The 18,942-nt window shown below is 45.4% G+C and overlaps 1 protein-coding gene across 2 annotated transcripts in view; it reads right to left on the bottom strand.

The window, feature by feature from the left end:
- The window catches only part of npepps (aminopeptidase puromycin sensitive), a 220,587-nt gene that overhangs the window by 3,136 nt on the left and 198,509 nt on the right, over nucleotides 1-18,942 (bottom strand). For both annotated transcript variants that reach the window (XM_070864544.1, XM_070864545.1), the window contains 3 exons: nucleotides 17,503-17,610; nucleotides 10,983-11,138; nucleotides 8,011-8,058 (listed from right to left, as the gene is read on the bottom strand). In XM_070864544.1, the coding sequence (XP_070720645.1) occupies nucleotides 8,011-8,058; nucleotides 10,983-11,138; nucleotides 17,503-17,610 (312 nt within the window). The remainder of the gene's footprint in view (nucleotides 1-8,010; nucleotides 8,059-10,982; nucleotides 11,139-17,502; nucleotides 17,611-18,942) is intronic.

Genomic DNA, 18,942 nt, shown 5'->3' with positions numbered 1-18,942 from the left:
TTGCTGACATCAGTCCAGTTACCCCTGCTACTGGGCATGGGCTCAGGTGTAACGTCCTCATTGGTTAAACAGTTGCTGACACTTGCCAGTCAGACTCACATTAGGAACGGCCACTTGGAGGGCAGTCAGTGCTCACAACACTGTACCCCAGCACAGTCAGCTCCTTCCAATGAGAAGGGAATAAATACTGTGGCTACAAGAGCAGGTCAGAGGCTGGGTATTCTGTGGTGAGTGACTCACCTCCCGACTCCCCAAAGCCTTTCCACCATCTACAAGGTACAAGTCAGGAATGCGATGGAACACTCTCCACTTGCCTGGATGAGTGCAGCTCTAACAACACTCGAGAAGCTCGACGTCATCCAGGACAAAGTAGCCCGCTTGATTGACACCCCATCCACCATCTTAAACATTCACTCCCTGTAGCTAAAGGGGTAAGCACTCTCGCCCCCGAGTCAAATTGTACAAAAAAAAAATCTAGGCTGATACTCCAGTGTGGTGCTGAGGGAGCGCTGCACTGTCTGAGGTGCCGTCCTTCGGAGGAGACATTAAACCGAGGCCCCGTCTGCTCTCTCAAGTAGAGCTAAAAGATCCCTTGGCATTATTTCAAAGAAGAGCAGGGAGTTATCACCGATGACCTGTCCAATATTTAATCCCTCAATCAACATAAAAAAAACCCAGATTATCTGGCCATTATTACATTGCTGTTTGTGGGAGCTTGCTGTGCGCAAATAGGCTGCCGCGTTTCCCACATTACAACAATGACTACACGCCAAAAGTACTTCATTGGCTGTAAAGCACTTTGAGACATCCAGTGGTCGTGAAAGGTGCTATATAAATCCAAATCTTTCTTTTCCCACCATCGGCACACCGTGGCTGCAGTGTGTACCATCTACAAGATGCACTGCAGCAACTCGTCAAGGTTTCTTCAGCAGCACCTCTCTAACCCACAACCTCTGTCACCTAGAAGGACAAAAGAAACAGGGGCATGAGAGCACCATCATCTCCAAGACACATGCCAATCTGAATTGTACATATAATCGCCATTCCTTCATCGTCGCTGGGACAAAATCCTGGAACTCCCTCCCTAACAGCACTGTGGGAGCACCTTCACCAAACGGACTGCAGTGGTTCAAGGTGTCAGCTCACCACCACCTTCTCAAGGGCAATTAGGAATGGGCAATAAATGCTGGCCTTGCCAATGACACCACATCCCATGAAAGAATTAAAAATAAAAATCAATGATTCAAATAAGCCTGTTCGAGTGATTTTACGCTGCTGATTGCAATGGGCTTGAAATCATCCCCATGCTATTTCTTGTTAAGTCATATTATGTGTTTGATGAGTACACTAGGATTTTTAAGACATGGTTTTAATTCTAATGTTTTAAACAACATTTGCCCTTAATTTTGACACTGGATTTGCTGATTGAATTGATACAGAAATTAATCAATGAAATTAGCTGCCCATGAATTCTCATTGCTGCACATCAATCTAGAGAAGCCAATTATTGTTTTAAATGCAACTTGTATTTATATATATATATATTATAAATATATACAATATATATATATAGTGCTCAAGAGCAGAAAGACTTCAAAGTGCTTTACAATAAAGGGAGGGAGTACAATGGATAAACAGCATGGGGAAACAGGAGGAGAATGTGGAGACTGGGATGTGGAGCCAAAGGCATAGTCAAAGAGGAGAGTTTGGACGAGGGTTTTGAAAGCAGATAATAAGTGGGTGGAGAACTCGAGGGCAGCAGTGTAGTGACTGAATAAGTGCCCACCAGTGGTGGGATGGAGGTGGCGAAGGGCGAGGAGAAGTCTGGTGTTGGAGCAGAGGTATATACCACAGGAGATGATCAATAAGGTGGCATAGGGCAAGGCCATCAAGAGATTGGTAATGGTAAAAGCAAGGATGAGAATTTCAAAATGAGCTCAATGGGACACAGGAAGCCACCAGTGCTTTGGAAAGTACAAGAATCTTTGGATGGAAAATCGGGTGCACTCCCATCCGGGTGCGTGTTCCTCTTCACCCAAATCAGGCGATTCAATGTACCCCCAACAGTACCAGGAAAATCTACCCCATTGTGCCTCAGCACTGTGCTATGCCTAAATGGTTTGCTGATGTTTTAGGTTGGGTGGAAGTCCACAGGTGATGTGAACCGAGTACGTGCATCCACCCAGCAGGATTGGCTTGGAATCCATTTGGCTTCTGAATGATCTGAATGATGCAGAGGTAACTCTGATCCGCCGCCCCCCAAGCCACTGCCATTGCAAAGTGAGACACAGAAGCAGCGTGATCACTCTCTATCTGATGTTATTTTTTCCTTTCCTCTCTGTAAAGAGGTGTGGGGAAGCAAGCATCAACGTGCCCTACACTCAACATTGCCCGCACAGCAGCAAGCCTGAGATAAGGAACTCAGCGCTGTGGCAAATCACAACTGAGGGCGGTACTGACACTAGGAAATAATAAGGATTTCCAACACAATAGTTTCCTCTGGTTGTTATTTCACGTCAGCCTGACTGAGGACGTAATTATGCTATGAGTGTTTCAAAAATGATACACAACTGTACAGGGTATTGGTGAGGCCACACCTGGAGCACTGCGTACAGTTTGGGTCTCCTTATTTAAGGAGGGATCATCATCATCATCATAGGCAGTCCCTCAGAATCGAGGAAGCCTTGCTTCCACTCCTGAAGTGAGTTCTTTGGTGGGTGAACAGTCCAATACAAAAGCCACAGACTCGTCACAGGTGGGACAGATAGTCGTTGAGGGAAGGGGTGGATGGGACTGGTTTGCCGCACGCTCCTTCTGCTGCCTGCACTTGGCATTGAGACTCGAGGTGTTCAATGCCCTCCCGGATGCTCTTCCTCCACTTAGGGTGGTCTTGGGCCAGGGATTCCCAGGTGCCAGTGGGGATGTTGCACTTTATCAAGGAAGCTTTGAGGGTGTCCTTGTAGCGTTTCCGCTGCCCACCTTTGGCTTGTTTGCCGTGAAGGAGCTCTGAGTAGAGCACTTGCCTTGGGAGTCTTGTGTCTGGCATGCGGACTATGTGGCCTGCCCAGCAGAGCTGATCGAGTGTGGTCAGTGCTTCAATGCTGGGGATGTTAGCCTGAATGAGGACGCTGATGTTGGTGCACCTGTCCTCCCAGGGGATTTGTAGGATCTTGCGGAAACATCGTTGGTGATATTTCTCCAGCAACTTGAGGTGTCTGCTGTACATGGTCCATGTCTCAGAGCCATACAGGAGGCAGTTGCATTGGAGGCAGTTCAGAGAAAGTTCACTAGGTTGATTCCGGAGATAAGGGGGTTGTCTTATGAAGAAATGTTGAGCAGGTTAGGCCTGTACTCATTGGAGTTTAGAAGAATGAGAGGTGATCTTTCTCCGAATGCAGTTTATGCAGTTTATTCTTTAATTTGGGAGTGAACGTGGATCAGGCCCTATTCATTATCCTTCAAAATAATTCCATTAAACTAAATACAGCAGGACTGAGATTTACAATTCATTAATGGAAATCAGATCTCTCCCAGTATATGAACAATGATGAACTTGCACATCCCGTCACTCGATTTACAATATTCATGACCATCTGTCAACACTGCAGTCAAAATTTCAAGAATTGGAAAATACTCCGCAGATATGGGGAGAGAGGGACAGCAGTCGGTGCAACATCAGAGGTTCATTCACTCTCGATAAACAGCAAGAGGAGGGACTGCTTTTTAATGTGGATCACTTACTGACTTCCCTTAGATATTATTGTAACCAAATTATTCAAATAGCCATTTAAACATCAGAAAGGCACAGCTGTACAGGATCTTAGACCATCGAATGGAGTAGTTTCCGGAGAGAAAGTGTGTGTATTGGACATGTATTTAAAGATAATTAAGTTATGGGGAACGGGGAAAAGGCTTGGGTGTGAGACTACATTTTTAAAAAATACTTGTGGGCATCGCAGGCAAGGCCGGCATTTATTGCCCATCCCTAATTGCCCCTTGAGGTGGTGGTGGTGAGCCGCCGCCTTGAACCGCTGCAGTCCGTGTGGTGAAGGTGCTCCCACAGTGCTGTTAGGGAGGGAGTTTGAGGATTTTAACCCCGCGACGATGAAGGAACGGCAATATATTTCCAAGTCGGGATGGTGTGTGCCTTGGAGGGGAACTTGGAGGTGGTGGTGTTCTCATGCACCTGCTGCCCTTCTCCTAGGTGGTAGAGGTGGTGGGTTTGGGAGGTGCTGCCGAAGAAGCCTTGGCGAGTTGCTGCAGTGCATCTTGTACACTATACACACTGCAGCCACGGTGCACCAGGGGGTGGAGGGAGTGAATGTTTAAGGTGGTGGATGAGGTGCCAATCAAGCGGGCTACTTGGCCCTGGATGGTGTCGAGCTGCTGGAGCTACACTCATCCAGACAAGTGGAGAGTATCCCATCACACTCCTGACTTGTGTCTCAGAGGTGGAGGAAAGGCTTTGGGGAGTCAGGAAGTGAGACACTCACTTGGACAACTTTCAAAGAACCAGCACAGGCACGACGTGCCGAATGTCCCCCTTTCAGTGCTGTAAGCTTTTATGATACTATGAAAGAGGAAATTTTGAAGGTAGTTTTGTTCATACTCTAAGTTACTGTGAACTGAAAGTTCAGCTTCGAAGTTTTGTTCTGTTTTGTCTGCAGCTTTAAAGAGATGCTGCATTGAACTAACGCCCAAGGTGAGGAATGTCCGTGCCGGGGGACAGAGCCCTTTCTGCACCCAGTGCCAGTATCAAGCACTTCCTGCTCCAGTACAAGATGGGTCAAATCCAGTAAAGCTCTCTATTGCCATTAATGCGCATGAACTCCAACTTCAAAAACACCCTTAAATTTCTGCACTAGCCATCCTCATGTCCCCTTGGTGTACCAAATTACAACTAGTTTCTTTTTGCTGTGAAAGAATGAAAGATGTACATTTATATAGCGCCTTTCACAACCACCGGGCGTCTCAAAGAGCTTTACAGCCAATGAAGTACTTTTGGAGTGTAGTTACTGTTGTAATGTAGGAAATGCTGCAGCCAATTGCACACAGCAAGCTCCCACAAACAGCAATGTGATAATGACCAGATCATCTATTTTTTGTTATGTTGATTGAGGAATAGATATTGGCCCCGGGACACCGGAGATAACTCCCTTGCTCTTCGAAATAGTGTCATGGGATCTTTGACGTCCATCTGAGAGAACAGACGGGGCCTCGGTTTAACGTCTCATCTGAAAGACAGCGCCTCCGACAGTGCAGCGCTCCCTCAGCACTGCACTGGAGGGTCAGCCTAGATTCATGTGCCACAACTTTCTGACTCAGGTGAGTGATCTACCCACTGAGCCACAATTGACACACTATCTACAAGGAACAAGGTTGACGCTGACCAAACTTAATACAGAGGGGAACATTTCATCTCAGAGTGTAGACTAATTTTAAACCCAGATCCCTGAAGAAATGAAGACTAAATTGTCACATTAGACAATCATCGGTATTTTGAAGAGCGAGGCTATCTGTATATTTCCTGTTGCACCTCAGTTTCCTGTGTTATACTTTACCATTTCTGGTAAGAGAAAGGTTATTTGCTCTGTGCAACAGTCCGCTGCCCACAGTGCCATTACCAACGGGGGCGGGGAGAGAGTGCAGTCACTGAGTAGGAATCTCTTCAAATGCCAGCAATAAATACTTCAGGCAGACAAACAAATTTATCGTAATATGTAAGTGATTAATTCATAAATGAACCGTAGAACAATGGAAAGCTCCTAACATGGCAACTGAAAACATCTGAGACTTTGGCTCCTCATCCCTTTCTCCCCTTTTTTCTAATGTTCTCCTGTACTAACGCACCAATTCCTGCTGGCATTCAGTTCCACTGAGACTGGGCACCCGCCATTTGAACCCAAGTGACCATTCCACACGCAGCTATTCAACCATGGAGCAGAGCATATAGTTTACTGATTATGTCCACATCCGTGCACGGCATCAGAGGGTGGGTAAATCTTTGGATTGCGATGAGGAGCTAGAACCTCAGATACAGATTCCCCTCTCTGCCCCAGGCCAGGAAACAGACCGTGGACCTCCTGGTCTACATGGCTTCTTGAGCTGACCTCCAATTTCTCCTCCACATCCAGTTTCTGTTCAGTGCTCCCCACTATTGGCTAAGATTCAGGCACAAACCTGCATTTCACCATTGTAACGCAGCACACCGATCCGCTAATTTGCTGTGACAACAACTTAAAGCACCTTTAGCATAATAAGACAACTTAGAATAGTTCTGAAGAACTGAGAAGGAGACACTTAGAAAATGTGGCAAAATGTTTGACCCCTCTCCTCTCCGCCTGCCCGCACCCCCCTCCGCGACCCCCCCCCCCGCCTCGAAAACTTCCTGTGATGGAGCGCGTTAAAGGTGTTGGTTCCCAGCCTGGGGAGAAATGTACGTACTTACAATCTAAAACATGAAAATAAGCGAAATTTGAGTTACTAAAGGTCAGATGATGCAGCCTGCAGGTTGCTGCAGTGTGGTCATCCTCACACACCTACAGAACTATCAGCAGATGGCGCTTACAAATTCTGAAACTCAATTCCGCTGCGGAGACATTTAAAAAGTGGATTTTACACAAAACCAGTTACTTTTTGAACCACAGTTTACAGCAGCAAGTGAAACATCTCATGCAAACTGCCTCTGGAAAACTCCAACTGGAAAAATCAATAAGCAATTCACAGAACCATTAATCACACACCAGTCACAGTAATTCCCCTTCAGTTTAGATTATTAATTCCGTTACCAGATAGTGAGTTCTAAGCACCTTTTCACAACTAGTTAGAGGCCACTGTACATGAATCTGGGTAGCAAAGGTTAACGATGGCTGCATCAGTGACTGTGGCTTTAACGCTTCACTTACCATTGAAAAGCAGCAAAAGGACTGGTCAGGTTTTAACAACAGACCTGTATGCCAGACCCCTCATTGCCCAGTTAACCCTTCACAATCCTTTCAAGTTAACGGATATCACTCCTTTAACCGTACAGGTCCAGCTCTCAAGTCGTTATCGACGTCATTTTTGATCAGTGTTTTTTACAACAAGAAGTTTCCATGTGAAGTACCCTCTGCAACGACTGACACACAGCTTAGCACCCCCTACAAATACTAACACATTCCCAGGTACCCACTGCAAACATCAACACAGACTCCCACCTGCAAAATACTGACATGGTCTCAGGGTTCCCAGCCCCATTGTAAATACTGACAGGGTCCCAGAGATTCCCTCCATCACCGATAGCGACCTGGTTCCAGGGAGTCCCCCACCCTAGTCTAAATATTGACAAATTCTTGGAAAGCTCCCGGCATATATTGACATGTTTACCGGGATCTCCCTGTGCTAATTTCCAAAAGACAGTTAATCAATCAGTTACCCAAGGAAAGCAGTACCATCATTGCAGAAAATATCTCCTAGTTTACAGCAACAGAAAGAATGGGCCGGTAAGTCAACGAGTAGAGAAAGTTACTGAATTCTGATTGCCTTGGATGCTCGAGTGGATACCCCCTCCTTCCAGAGCCAGGGGTTTAAAACCCATGGCCTAGGTGATCCAGCAAAGACTAGTGTTTTAGGGAGATACCAGCAGGTACTGGCATGCTACAGCTTCTCAATCAACTTACTAAACTGTGCAGGTCAGTTCATAAGGGTCGAGTTTTGCTTTGAAAGGAAGGGGAGACTCCTGGAAGTGAGGGTTTGCTGATGAAGTCAGCCTGTTCTGCAGCAAGAAATTTATTAAGATAGTGAAGCATTTTTGTGTGTTGTAAACAGCTGACTCCCTCATTTTTCTCCTCTCCTTCCCCCAAAAAGACCTCCTACATTTGAATAAGTTGTAACTGATGGACAACCTGGTGTAAAAATTGCAAACATTAACCATCACAGCTCAGGATAGGATTCTTTAGCATTTTCAGCTGAGCCCTTCAATATGATAAAAGACATTACAGTACATACAAATAATTGAGAATTGCTTTTTACCTTGACATCAGCTGCCATCTTGTCACCAGCAAAACCTTCAACTGATAGCTAAACGTGGAAAGGAAAAGTAATGAGCAGTTAGCGAGTGAATTGTAACGTATCTTCTCTTTCCCCAAAATACCAAGGAAAATCAGTTCAGAAATTGTGAGTTTCATATTCTGGAGATAAAACAAAGAGGAAAATCTTTATTTTATTAAAATAGTACAACCCTACACAGCTATTAAAATAACTTAATGAGGGAATCTTTCTGCGTTCTGGAGTTAGTGTAGGGTCTGTTGTGGCTCAGTGGGTGGCACTCTTGCCTCAGAGTCAAGTCCCACTCCAGGGACTTGTGCAGAAAAATCTAGACTGACACTCCAGTGCAGTGCTGAGGGAGTGCTGCACTGTTGGAGGGGCCATCTTTTGGATGCGATGTTAAACCGAGGCCCCATCTGCTCTCTCAAATGGACGTAAAAGATCCCATGGCATTATTTCGAAGATTAGCAGGGGAGTTCTCCCCAGATGTCCTGACCAATATTTATCCCTCAATCGACATCACTAAAACAGATTATCTGGTCATCATAACATTGCTGTTTGAGGGAGCTTGCTGTGCGCATTTACTTCATTACAAGAGATTATACGTCAAAAAGTACTTCATTGTCTGTAAAGCCTTTTGGGATGTCCTGAGGTTGTGAAAGCTTCAGTTTACATTTAGTTACCTATTAAGGGATATGGGCCAAAGGCGGGTATATGGAGTTAAGTCGCAGATCAGCCATGATCACACTGAATGGTGGAGCAGGCTCGAGGGCCTGCTCCTGTTCTTATATACGTCACCAATCGAGCTGCTTTCAACCACCACCTTTCCCCCCCCCCCACCCCCCCCCCCCCCCCCAAGAACCCTCTGTTCCCACAATTCTGGCCTCCTGTGCACTCCTCCCTACTTACACCCCACCATGCCTTCGGCCCAAGCTCTGAAATTCCCTCTCTAAACCCCTCTTCCTCCTCTAAACTTTCAGACCCTCCCTTAAATGTCCAATACCATCACCCGCATCCTATCCCCCACATTTTCATTTATGGTGCCTTGCCTTCAGCTGCCTGGGCCCCAAGCTCTGGAATTCCCTCTCTAAACCTCTCCGCCTCTCTACCCTTCAACATGCTCCTTAAAACCTACCTCTTTGACCAAGCTTTTGGTCATCTGCCGTAATTTCTTATGTGGCTCGATGTCAAATTTATTTTTTTGTCTTATAACGCTCATGTGAAGGGCTTTGGGACGTTTTACTACATTAAAGGCACTATATACGTACATGTTGATGTGTTTTTTAAAATATTTTCTCTCGGGATGTGGGTGGTGCTGGCTCGGCCGCACTTATTGCACATCCCCATCTGTCCTGAGAAAGTGAAGGCGGGCCACCTTCCTGAACTGCTGCAGTCCTGGAGATGATGGTCCTGCTCGACTGTTACCTTTCCTCACCAACCTCCACTGGCTACCCAACGCATCAAATTTTTGCTTTCATCTACAAACCCCCTCCATAGCCTTTGTCTCTCGTTACCACCGCGGCCTCCTCTGTGCTCTGTTCCCCCCTGCAGCTCCCCATCCCTGTGCTCCATCTGCTGTGGCAGAACCTTCAATGGTCTTGGCCCGACACCCGACTAAATTCTTTCACCTTTCTAACCCTCATCATCTTCAGGAGCCTCCTCGTTACCCAGCTCTGGTCAATCCTTCCAACAATGTCCCCCTCTTCTTCCTTAAACTATACTAAGCACATGAGCACATTTAACGTAGGAAGCATCCTATGTAAATGCAAGTTGTTGCTTGCTTGCTTGGTTTTCTGCTGTGAGGAGCAGTTGGAAGGGTTTGTGATATTAAAGGCACAGTATAAACATACATTGTCGATCAGTGCTGAATTAGGTGATCTCTGTTGTGACAGCAGGGGGGACGGGGGACGGGGGGGGGGGGGGGTGAAAAGAGGGGGAAGGGCCCCAACTTAACTCCATGGTTCTCAGGCCAGGTAAAGATTTAAAGCCAGGTCTTAACCGGGCTGTGATAACCTTCATGGTTGGATAGCCTGCTGAGGGGCTTGCTGCCCAGGCTCACAAAGGAGCAATGGGCTCCTGTGAAACTGCACACCAGGTGAGTACTTTCCTGAGGGGTAGGCAGACGGTGGGGGAAAAGTGAACCTATTACGTGTCATATGCTGGCTGCGAGAGAAGACATACAGCTATAGTCTGTTCTGGCATCCGTGGGGAGTAAAAAATAATCTTTTTGATATGGAGACTGTTGGTGACGGCATTGCAATATTAAGCGATTCGGGTCGAAGGCAAAGAACATAAGAATTAGGAACAGGAGTAGGCCATATAGCCCCTCGAGCCTGCTCCGCCATTCAAAAAGATCATGGCTGAATGAAGCACATTCCTTGAAACTAGGACATAAAAGCCTGGAAAACATTTTTTAAAAAGCATCTTAAATTCCTTGTAGCTCCTGCTGTAGCAGCTTAGTCCCAGCTGATTAGATCACAGAAGAAATCTAGGACACGTGATGTGTCCACACAGTTAAAGAAACACAAGATCTGACGTCTTGGCAGACAGCTCAACGACACTGCGAATGGAAACATAAGCTGTACAGAGATTAAAATAATCCCGGCACGCTCAATTCAGGAATCTCCATTTCGACTGTGTTTCAAATCAACATCTGAATCCCAATTTTATTTTGTGATAGGACCCTTTCGACAGAAGTAAATGGAGCAATGCAGCTTGTTTATTTTAACAAGCGATAGGTTAGGAACAGAACATAACAATTGCACCAACATGCGCCACTATGATGTGGCAGGTCATCATTCTACCACTATTGTCCCTTGCAGGGCCAGTCCTGCAGAGTGAGATGCATAATTATTGTGGAGCAGTTCGAGCGGCCAAATATTCATGCTGAAGGAAGCAATGTTGAGTGTTTGAATTGAAACAAGGTCACAGGACAACCAAGTACTCTTTGTGTTTACCTTGATTAATCGTGATATTAAAAAGCCTCCTTGGTAGCGATTGTACAATTCTTCCCAGTTATCCTTTACAAATTTCCAGGCAGCTTTCCTACCCATTAAACTCCCACCCGACACTCCACCGAGTACAAAGACTGTGTCCTGGGGACGAACTTCCTCCTGTAAGAACAAGAGTGCTGCGGTTAAAATAGAAATAACATTCTTGTTTTAAAAACATTTTTTTTTCTCCATTTGCTGTGCATCAGCTCCACGGAGGTTAAAGTACCGTGCTGTGTACAGAAATAAAACCAAGCAACGTATTTATGGCTCACTGGACTGAACACCTCTTTTCTTTTCTCCACGCTTCCTCTGAAGGTAGTGACTCATGCTGAGTCTGGTGCCACCTTATCCAAGTGCTGATTGGTCCATGTCTGAGCCCACTTTAGAAGAGTGAGAGGCATCGAGTGAGTTCGGGAGGGCAGTGCTTCCGAGGTGGGACAGTAAGGTGTGAGGAGAACACAAAGCATCTGCAAAGGGGTATAGATAGACTGAGTGAGTGGGCAGTAAGGTGGCAGATGGAGTATAATGTAGAGAAATGTGAGGTTATTCACTTTGGGAGGAAGAATAGAAAAATAGAATATTTTTTAAATGGTGAGGAACGTTTAAATGTTGGTGTTCAGACCGATCTGGGTGTCCTTGTGCATAAAACACAGAAAGCTAGCATGCAGGTACAGCGAGCAATAAGGCAGGCAAATGGCATGTTGGCCTTTATTGCAAGGGGTTGGAGTATTAGAGTAAGGACATCTTGCTACAATTGTACAGGGCCTGGGTGAGACCACACCTGGAGTACTGTGCACAGTTTGGGTCTCCTTATCCAAGGAAGGATATGGAGTCACTGCCACAAAGGTTCACTAGATTGATTCCTGGGATGAGAGGGTTGTCCTATGATGATAGATTGTGTAGATTGGGCCGATACTCTCTGGAGTATAGAAGAATGAGAGGTGATCTCATTGAAGACGTGATCTCATTCAAGATTCTCAGGGGGATTGACAGGGTAGATGCCGAGAGGATGTTTCCTCTGGCTGGAAAGTCGAGAACTTGGGGTTACAGTCTCAGGATAAGGGGTCGGCTATTTAGGACTGAGATGAGGAATTTCTTCCCTAAGGGTTGTGAATCTTTGGCATTCTCTGTCCCAAAGTGCTGTGGATCTGAGTCATTGAGTATATTCACAGCTGTTTTGGTCTCCTAATCTGAGGATGGACATTCTTGCTATTGAGGGAGTGCAGCGAAGGTTCATCAGACTGATTCCCGGGATGGCAGGACTGATATATGAAGGACAAGGCTTATTTAGACTGGAATTTAGAAGAATGAAAGGGGATCTCAGAAACGTTTAAAATTCTGGCAGGATTGGACAGGTTAGATGCAGGAAGAATGTTCCCAATGTTGGGCAAGTCCAGAACCAGGGGTCACAGTCTAAGGATAAGGGGTAAGCCATTTAGGACCAAGATGAGGAGAAACTTCTTCACCCAGAGAATTGTGAACCTGTGAAATTCTCTTCCAAGTTGTTGAGGCCAGTTCGTTAGATATATTCAAAAGGGAGTTAGATGTGGCCCTTATGGCTAAAGGGATCAAGGAGAGAAAGCAGGAATGGGGTACTGAAGTTGCATTATCAGCCATGATCATATTGAATGGTGGTGCAGACTCAAAGGGCTGAATGGCCTACTCCTGCACCTATTTTCTATGTTTCTATGATAGATTTTTGTACACTAGGGGAATCAAGGGATTATGGGGATCGGGCGGGAAAATGAAGTGGGTACCCGAGGTGGTTCTCCCCACTTTTCCCCAACTCCGGGGCTTCTGGTCAACAGCAGCTCCTCCATAGCTGACCCTTCATCAATCAACTCAGCACAAAAGAGGGATCATTAAGTGGACCTTCTTGACATTGTGTGGCAATGCATTCAACCACCAGAATGCCCTTCCTTCTGATTCTACTTCATAATATTCAGCATTAGAAATGTATGGTTAACACAGGACACACATGCTGAAAGTTGTTGGTCTGTTTGGTAGCTACAAAGATTGAAGTTGAGGGATACTGTGCAAGAAGATTTTGTTCCCTGTGGGGTAGGAGGAGGGGGAAAGAGAGAGAGAGAGAGAGAGAGAGAGAGAGAGAGTGTGGAATAAAAAACAGTTGCCTTCACATCCTGATTGATTCCCACCTTCCCTCTCAGTTCTTTTTAACCAGCATTTGGTTTAAAAGCAGGTGAATGCCCAGAGACAGGGCCACTGGTTCAAGATGACCAAGTCAAATGGAATTCTTTTTTGTTATATCCAAGATTTTTATCAATTCTTTGGGGGTTGCATTCTGTAATTCAGTCATTTTTTTCTGTGAAAACAGAACATTGGTAATATGCAAGGTCCGTTACAATCTGAACAATTCAAAGTCCCTTTTTATTGTGTGGGATTATGACCGCCATTTACAAATTCTACGCAAGTCAAACAAACAGTAGCTTTGTCCACAGTACAGGATAGCACTCAGGTAATAAAAAAAACAGGAGAGTTTAGTCAACACCTTGCTTAACTTTTAAAATCCTGTAGATGCAAAGAGGAAGGAGGGGAGTCATTGAGGCAAAGAGCATAGATGCACTTAAGGGAAAGCAACATAAACACATGAGGGAGAAAGGAATAGCAGGTTCTGCTGATGGAGTTAGATAGGTGGGAGGAGTCTCGTGTGAAGTATTAACACCGGCATAGACCAGTTGGACCGAATGGCCCGTTTCTGTGCTGTAAATTCGCTGTAAGGAGTTCTGCAGCTCGAGTCTTATCCAAGCTGTCAGGCCTACAACTTTTATGTCAAATATTATCGATCTCCAGTGGCTTGCACTTACGGAGTCAGATCTTGAGTCAAGCAGGGTTTGATGGGAAGGGTTAATTGAAGCAGGGTGCGCAGACATAATTTAATCCTCATCTTGACGTCATATATTCTATTATTTTTATTGTAAACTCCTATGCCCATATTTATAATGGAAACTGGCTATGTAAAAAGGTCACGTTAATGATATCCTCCTGCCAGTGGTGGCGCTACAGCGGCTCAGTGCACCAGGCTTAGGTAGGGAGCTTGCATTATAAATGTAGTCTGTGGAATTTATAGTGGAACAAGTGGACAGGAAATACAGGCAGGTGTTATATTTATATATATTTCTCTCCTTTCTCTTGGAATAGAGGTCTTTAAAATTACAAAAGGTTTGTAAGAGTTAATACAGAGAGAATGTTTCCACTTGTGGGGAAGAGCATAACTAGAGGCCATCACGATAAGTCACCAGGAAATCCAATGGGGAACTCAGAAGAAACATCTTTACCCAGACAGTGGTGAAAATGTGGAACTCGCAATCATGGGGAGTGGTTGCAGCGAATAGTATCGATGCATTTAAGGGGCGGCTGGATAAGCATACAAGGGAGAAGGGAATAGAGGGTTATGCTGACGGGGTTAGATGAGGAAAGACAGGAGGAGGCTTGAGTGGTGTATAACTGGCATGGACTGGTTGGGCCGAATGGCCTGTTTCTGTGTCGGATATCCCATGTATATTTGGAGGCAATGTTCCCGCTAAGCTGTGCAGCCGCACGCCAGCTTTTACACTGAAAAACCTGCAAACGCACCAAAATCTGAATGGATTGTGCAGCCAGTTAAAGGGACCGCGCACCGATAATAACAATGAGAGGGAACACTGTTTGGAGGACATGCTGTTTAAATACAATAGGGGCCCCATCAGCAAGGTGCAACAGGGAAAGTGTTACAGGAAGCATCTGCGACACGTAGAGGATCTATGCACTATAGGCAAGATTTTTAATATACAGAGTTCCCATTGAAGTTGCTGAGAGGCAGATAATTGATGTTTTAACAAACAGGAGCATTTACAACAAAGTATAATGGGGAAAGTGACAGGTAAAGTGTTACAAGAAACAACAGAAAGCACTAATATATTATAGACATATACTCACTAAGTCGCTGTACATGCAGAATGTAAAAACAAAATCAAGTTTCATTTGCAAGCAGCAGCAAGGGCGGGCAAGCGAGTGCAGCAGGGTGTTCTCAGCTGACCTTGCTTGTACACTGCCAACAATTGGGCAGTGGGGTCCTTTAGTGACAGGAAGCTGCATTTAATAGATCTGCTTGAGTTTAAAACCCACTATTTAAGCAGTCAACATCACAAACAAAGGCTAAATCTCCAGGTTTTATTGCACCATTCAGCTGCAAATGAAAACAAACTATAAATCCCACCAAAATACAGCTTAATTAAAAAGTCCACGTACTGTTTCTTTCCAGCATGTTTACATTAATGTAACTAAGCCAGAAAATAAAACACAAATTCGAAGGTTATTGCATGTCAAGTTTCCAACACTAATTTTTCTTTGATTTACTCTTTTCAAAGCGTAGTCAGCTCACACCCCCTACAAGCGCGTCTCCAGTTAGCGGATCATCTCATCTCGGCGGACCCTTCATGGAGAATACCGTGGCTGAGAATGTCGCGCCCTCCCAGCTGGTGGTGAGCAGTTCCTGCAGGGAAAGAGCGACAGAAAACCTGTGGTTTAAGTCCCTGAGCAGACCAGCCAGTTAGAATAGTGCGTATCGGGGGAAATGGCACTGACATGGGTCTGACAGTTAGTACGAGGGAAGGCATTGGTGGATTTGGGATATTTTCTACTCCGAAACATCCTAAAACCAGTTTTAAACCAAACTCACTTTTCTTAACGGTTTGGGAAGACGCCGCTCTACAATGGCTGGATTAAACGCTCCATGGGGAACCTACTGCTTAATGTGCGCTCGTCAGGGAAATCCAGCACAGATACCAGTGACTGACAGCTGTGTCAAGGTTAAATTCAATGGAATATCTCCTGGATGCAAATTTTGATGAGGTAATAAGATTCAGAGCTACAATACAGCTGGTGTCACGTTACATCAGGGATGTAATTATATATTATCCATGAACTACTTGAAAATAGCATCAGCTCCTGATCTCAATGTCAGGGACACGCAGCAATCAGATGCTGGGAACTTGCCAAGGGTTGGGGTAAGTAGGGCAGAAGAGAGGGCAGGAAGGGGAAAAGGAACAAATGGTCAGCCACCCTAATCACGATCGGTACCATTAGAAGCTGGCCAGCCCCTTCCTCAGAAGCCAACTACACAGCAGGTAGGGAAAGGAGAAAGTACTCAGAAGTTTTGCTCTTTTCACCCCTTTCATTTACAAGTGGTGATTAATAAGGACTTCTCGGCTAAAGCGTTGATAAACGCAACTTTACATCCTGCAGCCATTGCGGTTCGAGAAGCTTTCTTCACAGGAGTGACTCAAGGAGTGATCTGGGCCTGCCCTGACTGTGGTGTTGCGGGACCTGTTCTTTTGGAACTTGCTGTAACGGGTCTGTCAATAAGGTGATGTAGAGGCTGGAGAAGAGCCTTCATAAGAACGTAAGAAATAGGAGCAGGAGTACGCCATTTGGCCCCTCGAGCCTGCTCCGCCATTCAATAAGATCATGGCTGATTTGATCTTGGCCTTTTCTCCACTTCCCTACCCGCTCCCCATAACCCTTGACTCACTTATCGTTCAAAAATCTGTCTATCTCAGCCTTAAATATATTCAATGACCCAGCCTCCACAGCTCTCTGGGGTAGAGAATTCCAAAGATTCACAACCCTCAGAGAAGAAATTCCTCCTCATCTCTGTTTTAAATGGGCGGCTCCTTATTCTGAAACTATGTTCCCTAGTTCTAGATTCCCTCACGAGGGGAAAGATCCTCTCTGCATCTACCCTTGTCAAGCCCCCTCAGAATCTTATACGTTTCGATAAGTTCACCCCTCATTCTTCTAAACTCCAGTGACTATAGGCCCAACCTGCTCAACCTTTCATTTGTGGGGAAGGGGTGGCGGGGGGGGGGGGGGGGGGGCGCGGAGAGACAGACAGGAATTAAAGATGGTCCACTGATGACACTTCTTTGGTTGGGTCAGTCCTTCTCACATTGCATCTGTGCCATATCAGACAGGTTCAAGTGGGGATATTCACTAAGCTGATGGCAGTGGTTCTGCAGAGCTAGACTGAGAGAGTAAAGCCATTCCTAAGAAAAAGCAGCAAAGGAATCAGGCACTATGAAGAGAATGTTTCATTTTAAAACGAAAAATCTTTGAACTGCGAAAAGATAAAACGTGGATTTGATTTTTTTTTAAAGCTCATTTTAAAATGAAGACGGAGGTACCACAGAGCACAGCTGTGGCACACAGTACAACGGAGGAAGTACTAACTGAGGGAAGCTATTTATTTCCAGATGAGAGAGCAGGGGGAAGTTGCCATCAGCTACACAATGGAGTCCTGAGGGGGCTTTTCCAGCATGAGCTTTATTTGATTGAAACACGTGCAAACAGGGCAAAGTGAAGATCTTCCTCGGTGGTCTTTGCGCTGTGCAATTTCGTGCCATTTGGAATTTAATGCACCACATGGGAACTGAAATGGAAGTAACCTGGGGAAATCATTCATTAGATAGCAGAAGAAATAACATACCGACATAGCAAAGGTCAAAACCTTCTGAATGAGGTCAGGGTGTGAAATGGCGCCCAGTAGCCTTTCGATTCGAACCTTCTCTTCCTGTAGATCTGCTTGGTTATGTAGCTGTAAAAGGGAATGGTATTTGATCAGCTACACTGTAAATGGCATTTGAAAACTTCAGTCATATGCAATTTCCCTTCATCTAAAGGACTTCTGTTCCTGCATGCAAATTCAGCACGAGGTCGAAGGAGGAAAGACTTGGATTTATATAGCGCCTTTCACAACCCACCGGACATCTCAAAGCGCTTTACAGCCAATTAAGTACTTTTGGAGTGCAGTCACTGATGTAATGTGGGAAACACAGCAGCCAATTTGCACACAGCAAGCTCCCACAAACAGCAATGTGATAATGACCAGATCATCTGTTTTTATGTTATGTTGATCGAGAGATAAATATTGGCCAGAACACCAGGGATAACTCCCCTGGCTCTTCTTCAAAATAGTGCCATGGGATCTTTTACACCCTCCAGAGAGAGCAGACGGGGCCTCGGTTTAATGTCTCATCTAAAAGCCGGAACCTCCGACAGTGCAGCACTCCCTCAGAACGACACTGGGAGTGTCAGCCTAGATTTGTGTATTCAAGACCAGCATGAGATTTTAGATTCTTCCCCCCTTTTTCAATTTTCTCCCACCTTTCACAAAGGTGCATTTACACTGGGGTAGAATACCACAGCTACCAACTGCCCTCTGTACCTTGCACCATGATCCATTCCCCTTGTCTGAGTGTAAACAATGAGTCTCAGTGGGCTGTTCAACTGTGAGGCCATCACAGCCAAGCCAAATCTCGTCCGCACTCAATAGCCACGCACGCTATTTTTCCAGCATTTTCTATTCTTTTCAGCTATCTGACCGTTTGCAGTTTCTTTTACCTATTTTAATGTCGTCAGCTGTGGCTCAGTGGATAGCACTCTCGCCTCAGTTAGAGGGTCGTGGGTTCAGGTCACATTCTGAGGTGCCGTCTTTCTGATGAAACGTTAAACTGAGTGCCCGTCTGCTCTCTCAGGTGGACGTAAAAGGTCCTATGGCCACTATTTCGAAGAGCAGGGGTGTTATCCCCGGTCTTCTGGCCAATATTTATCCCTCAATCAACATAACAAAAACAGATTATCTGCTCATTATCACATTGCTGTTTGTGGGAGATTGCTGTGCGCAAATTGGCTGTCGCGTTTCCTAATTACAACAGTAACCACACTCCAAAATGTATTTCATTGGCTGTAAAGCGCTTTGCGACGTCCGTTGGTCGTGAAAGGCGTTATATAAATGCAAGTCTTTCTTTATTAGAACAAACTCTGGCTCATGCACACAGCCAAGTGGAACTGAGTGTGTGCAGCACCCGAAATGCAATGAGCTTTCTTAACACTGATCAGACATAGGGCCCCGAGTGTTTATGGCTCA

The sequence above is a fragment of the Pristiophorus japonicus genome, chromosome 21, assembly GCF_044704955.1.
Source record: "Pristiophorus japonicus isolate sPriJap1 chromosome 21, sPriJap1.hap1, whole genome shotgun sequence".
NCBI classification, from domain to species: Eukaryota; Metazoa; Chordata; class Chondrichthyes; family Pristiophoridae; genus Pristiophorus; species Pristiophorus japonicus.
Note: the sequence above shows the minus strand (reverse complement) of the source record. Positions and strands in the feature narration are given on the sequence as shown.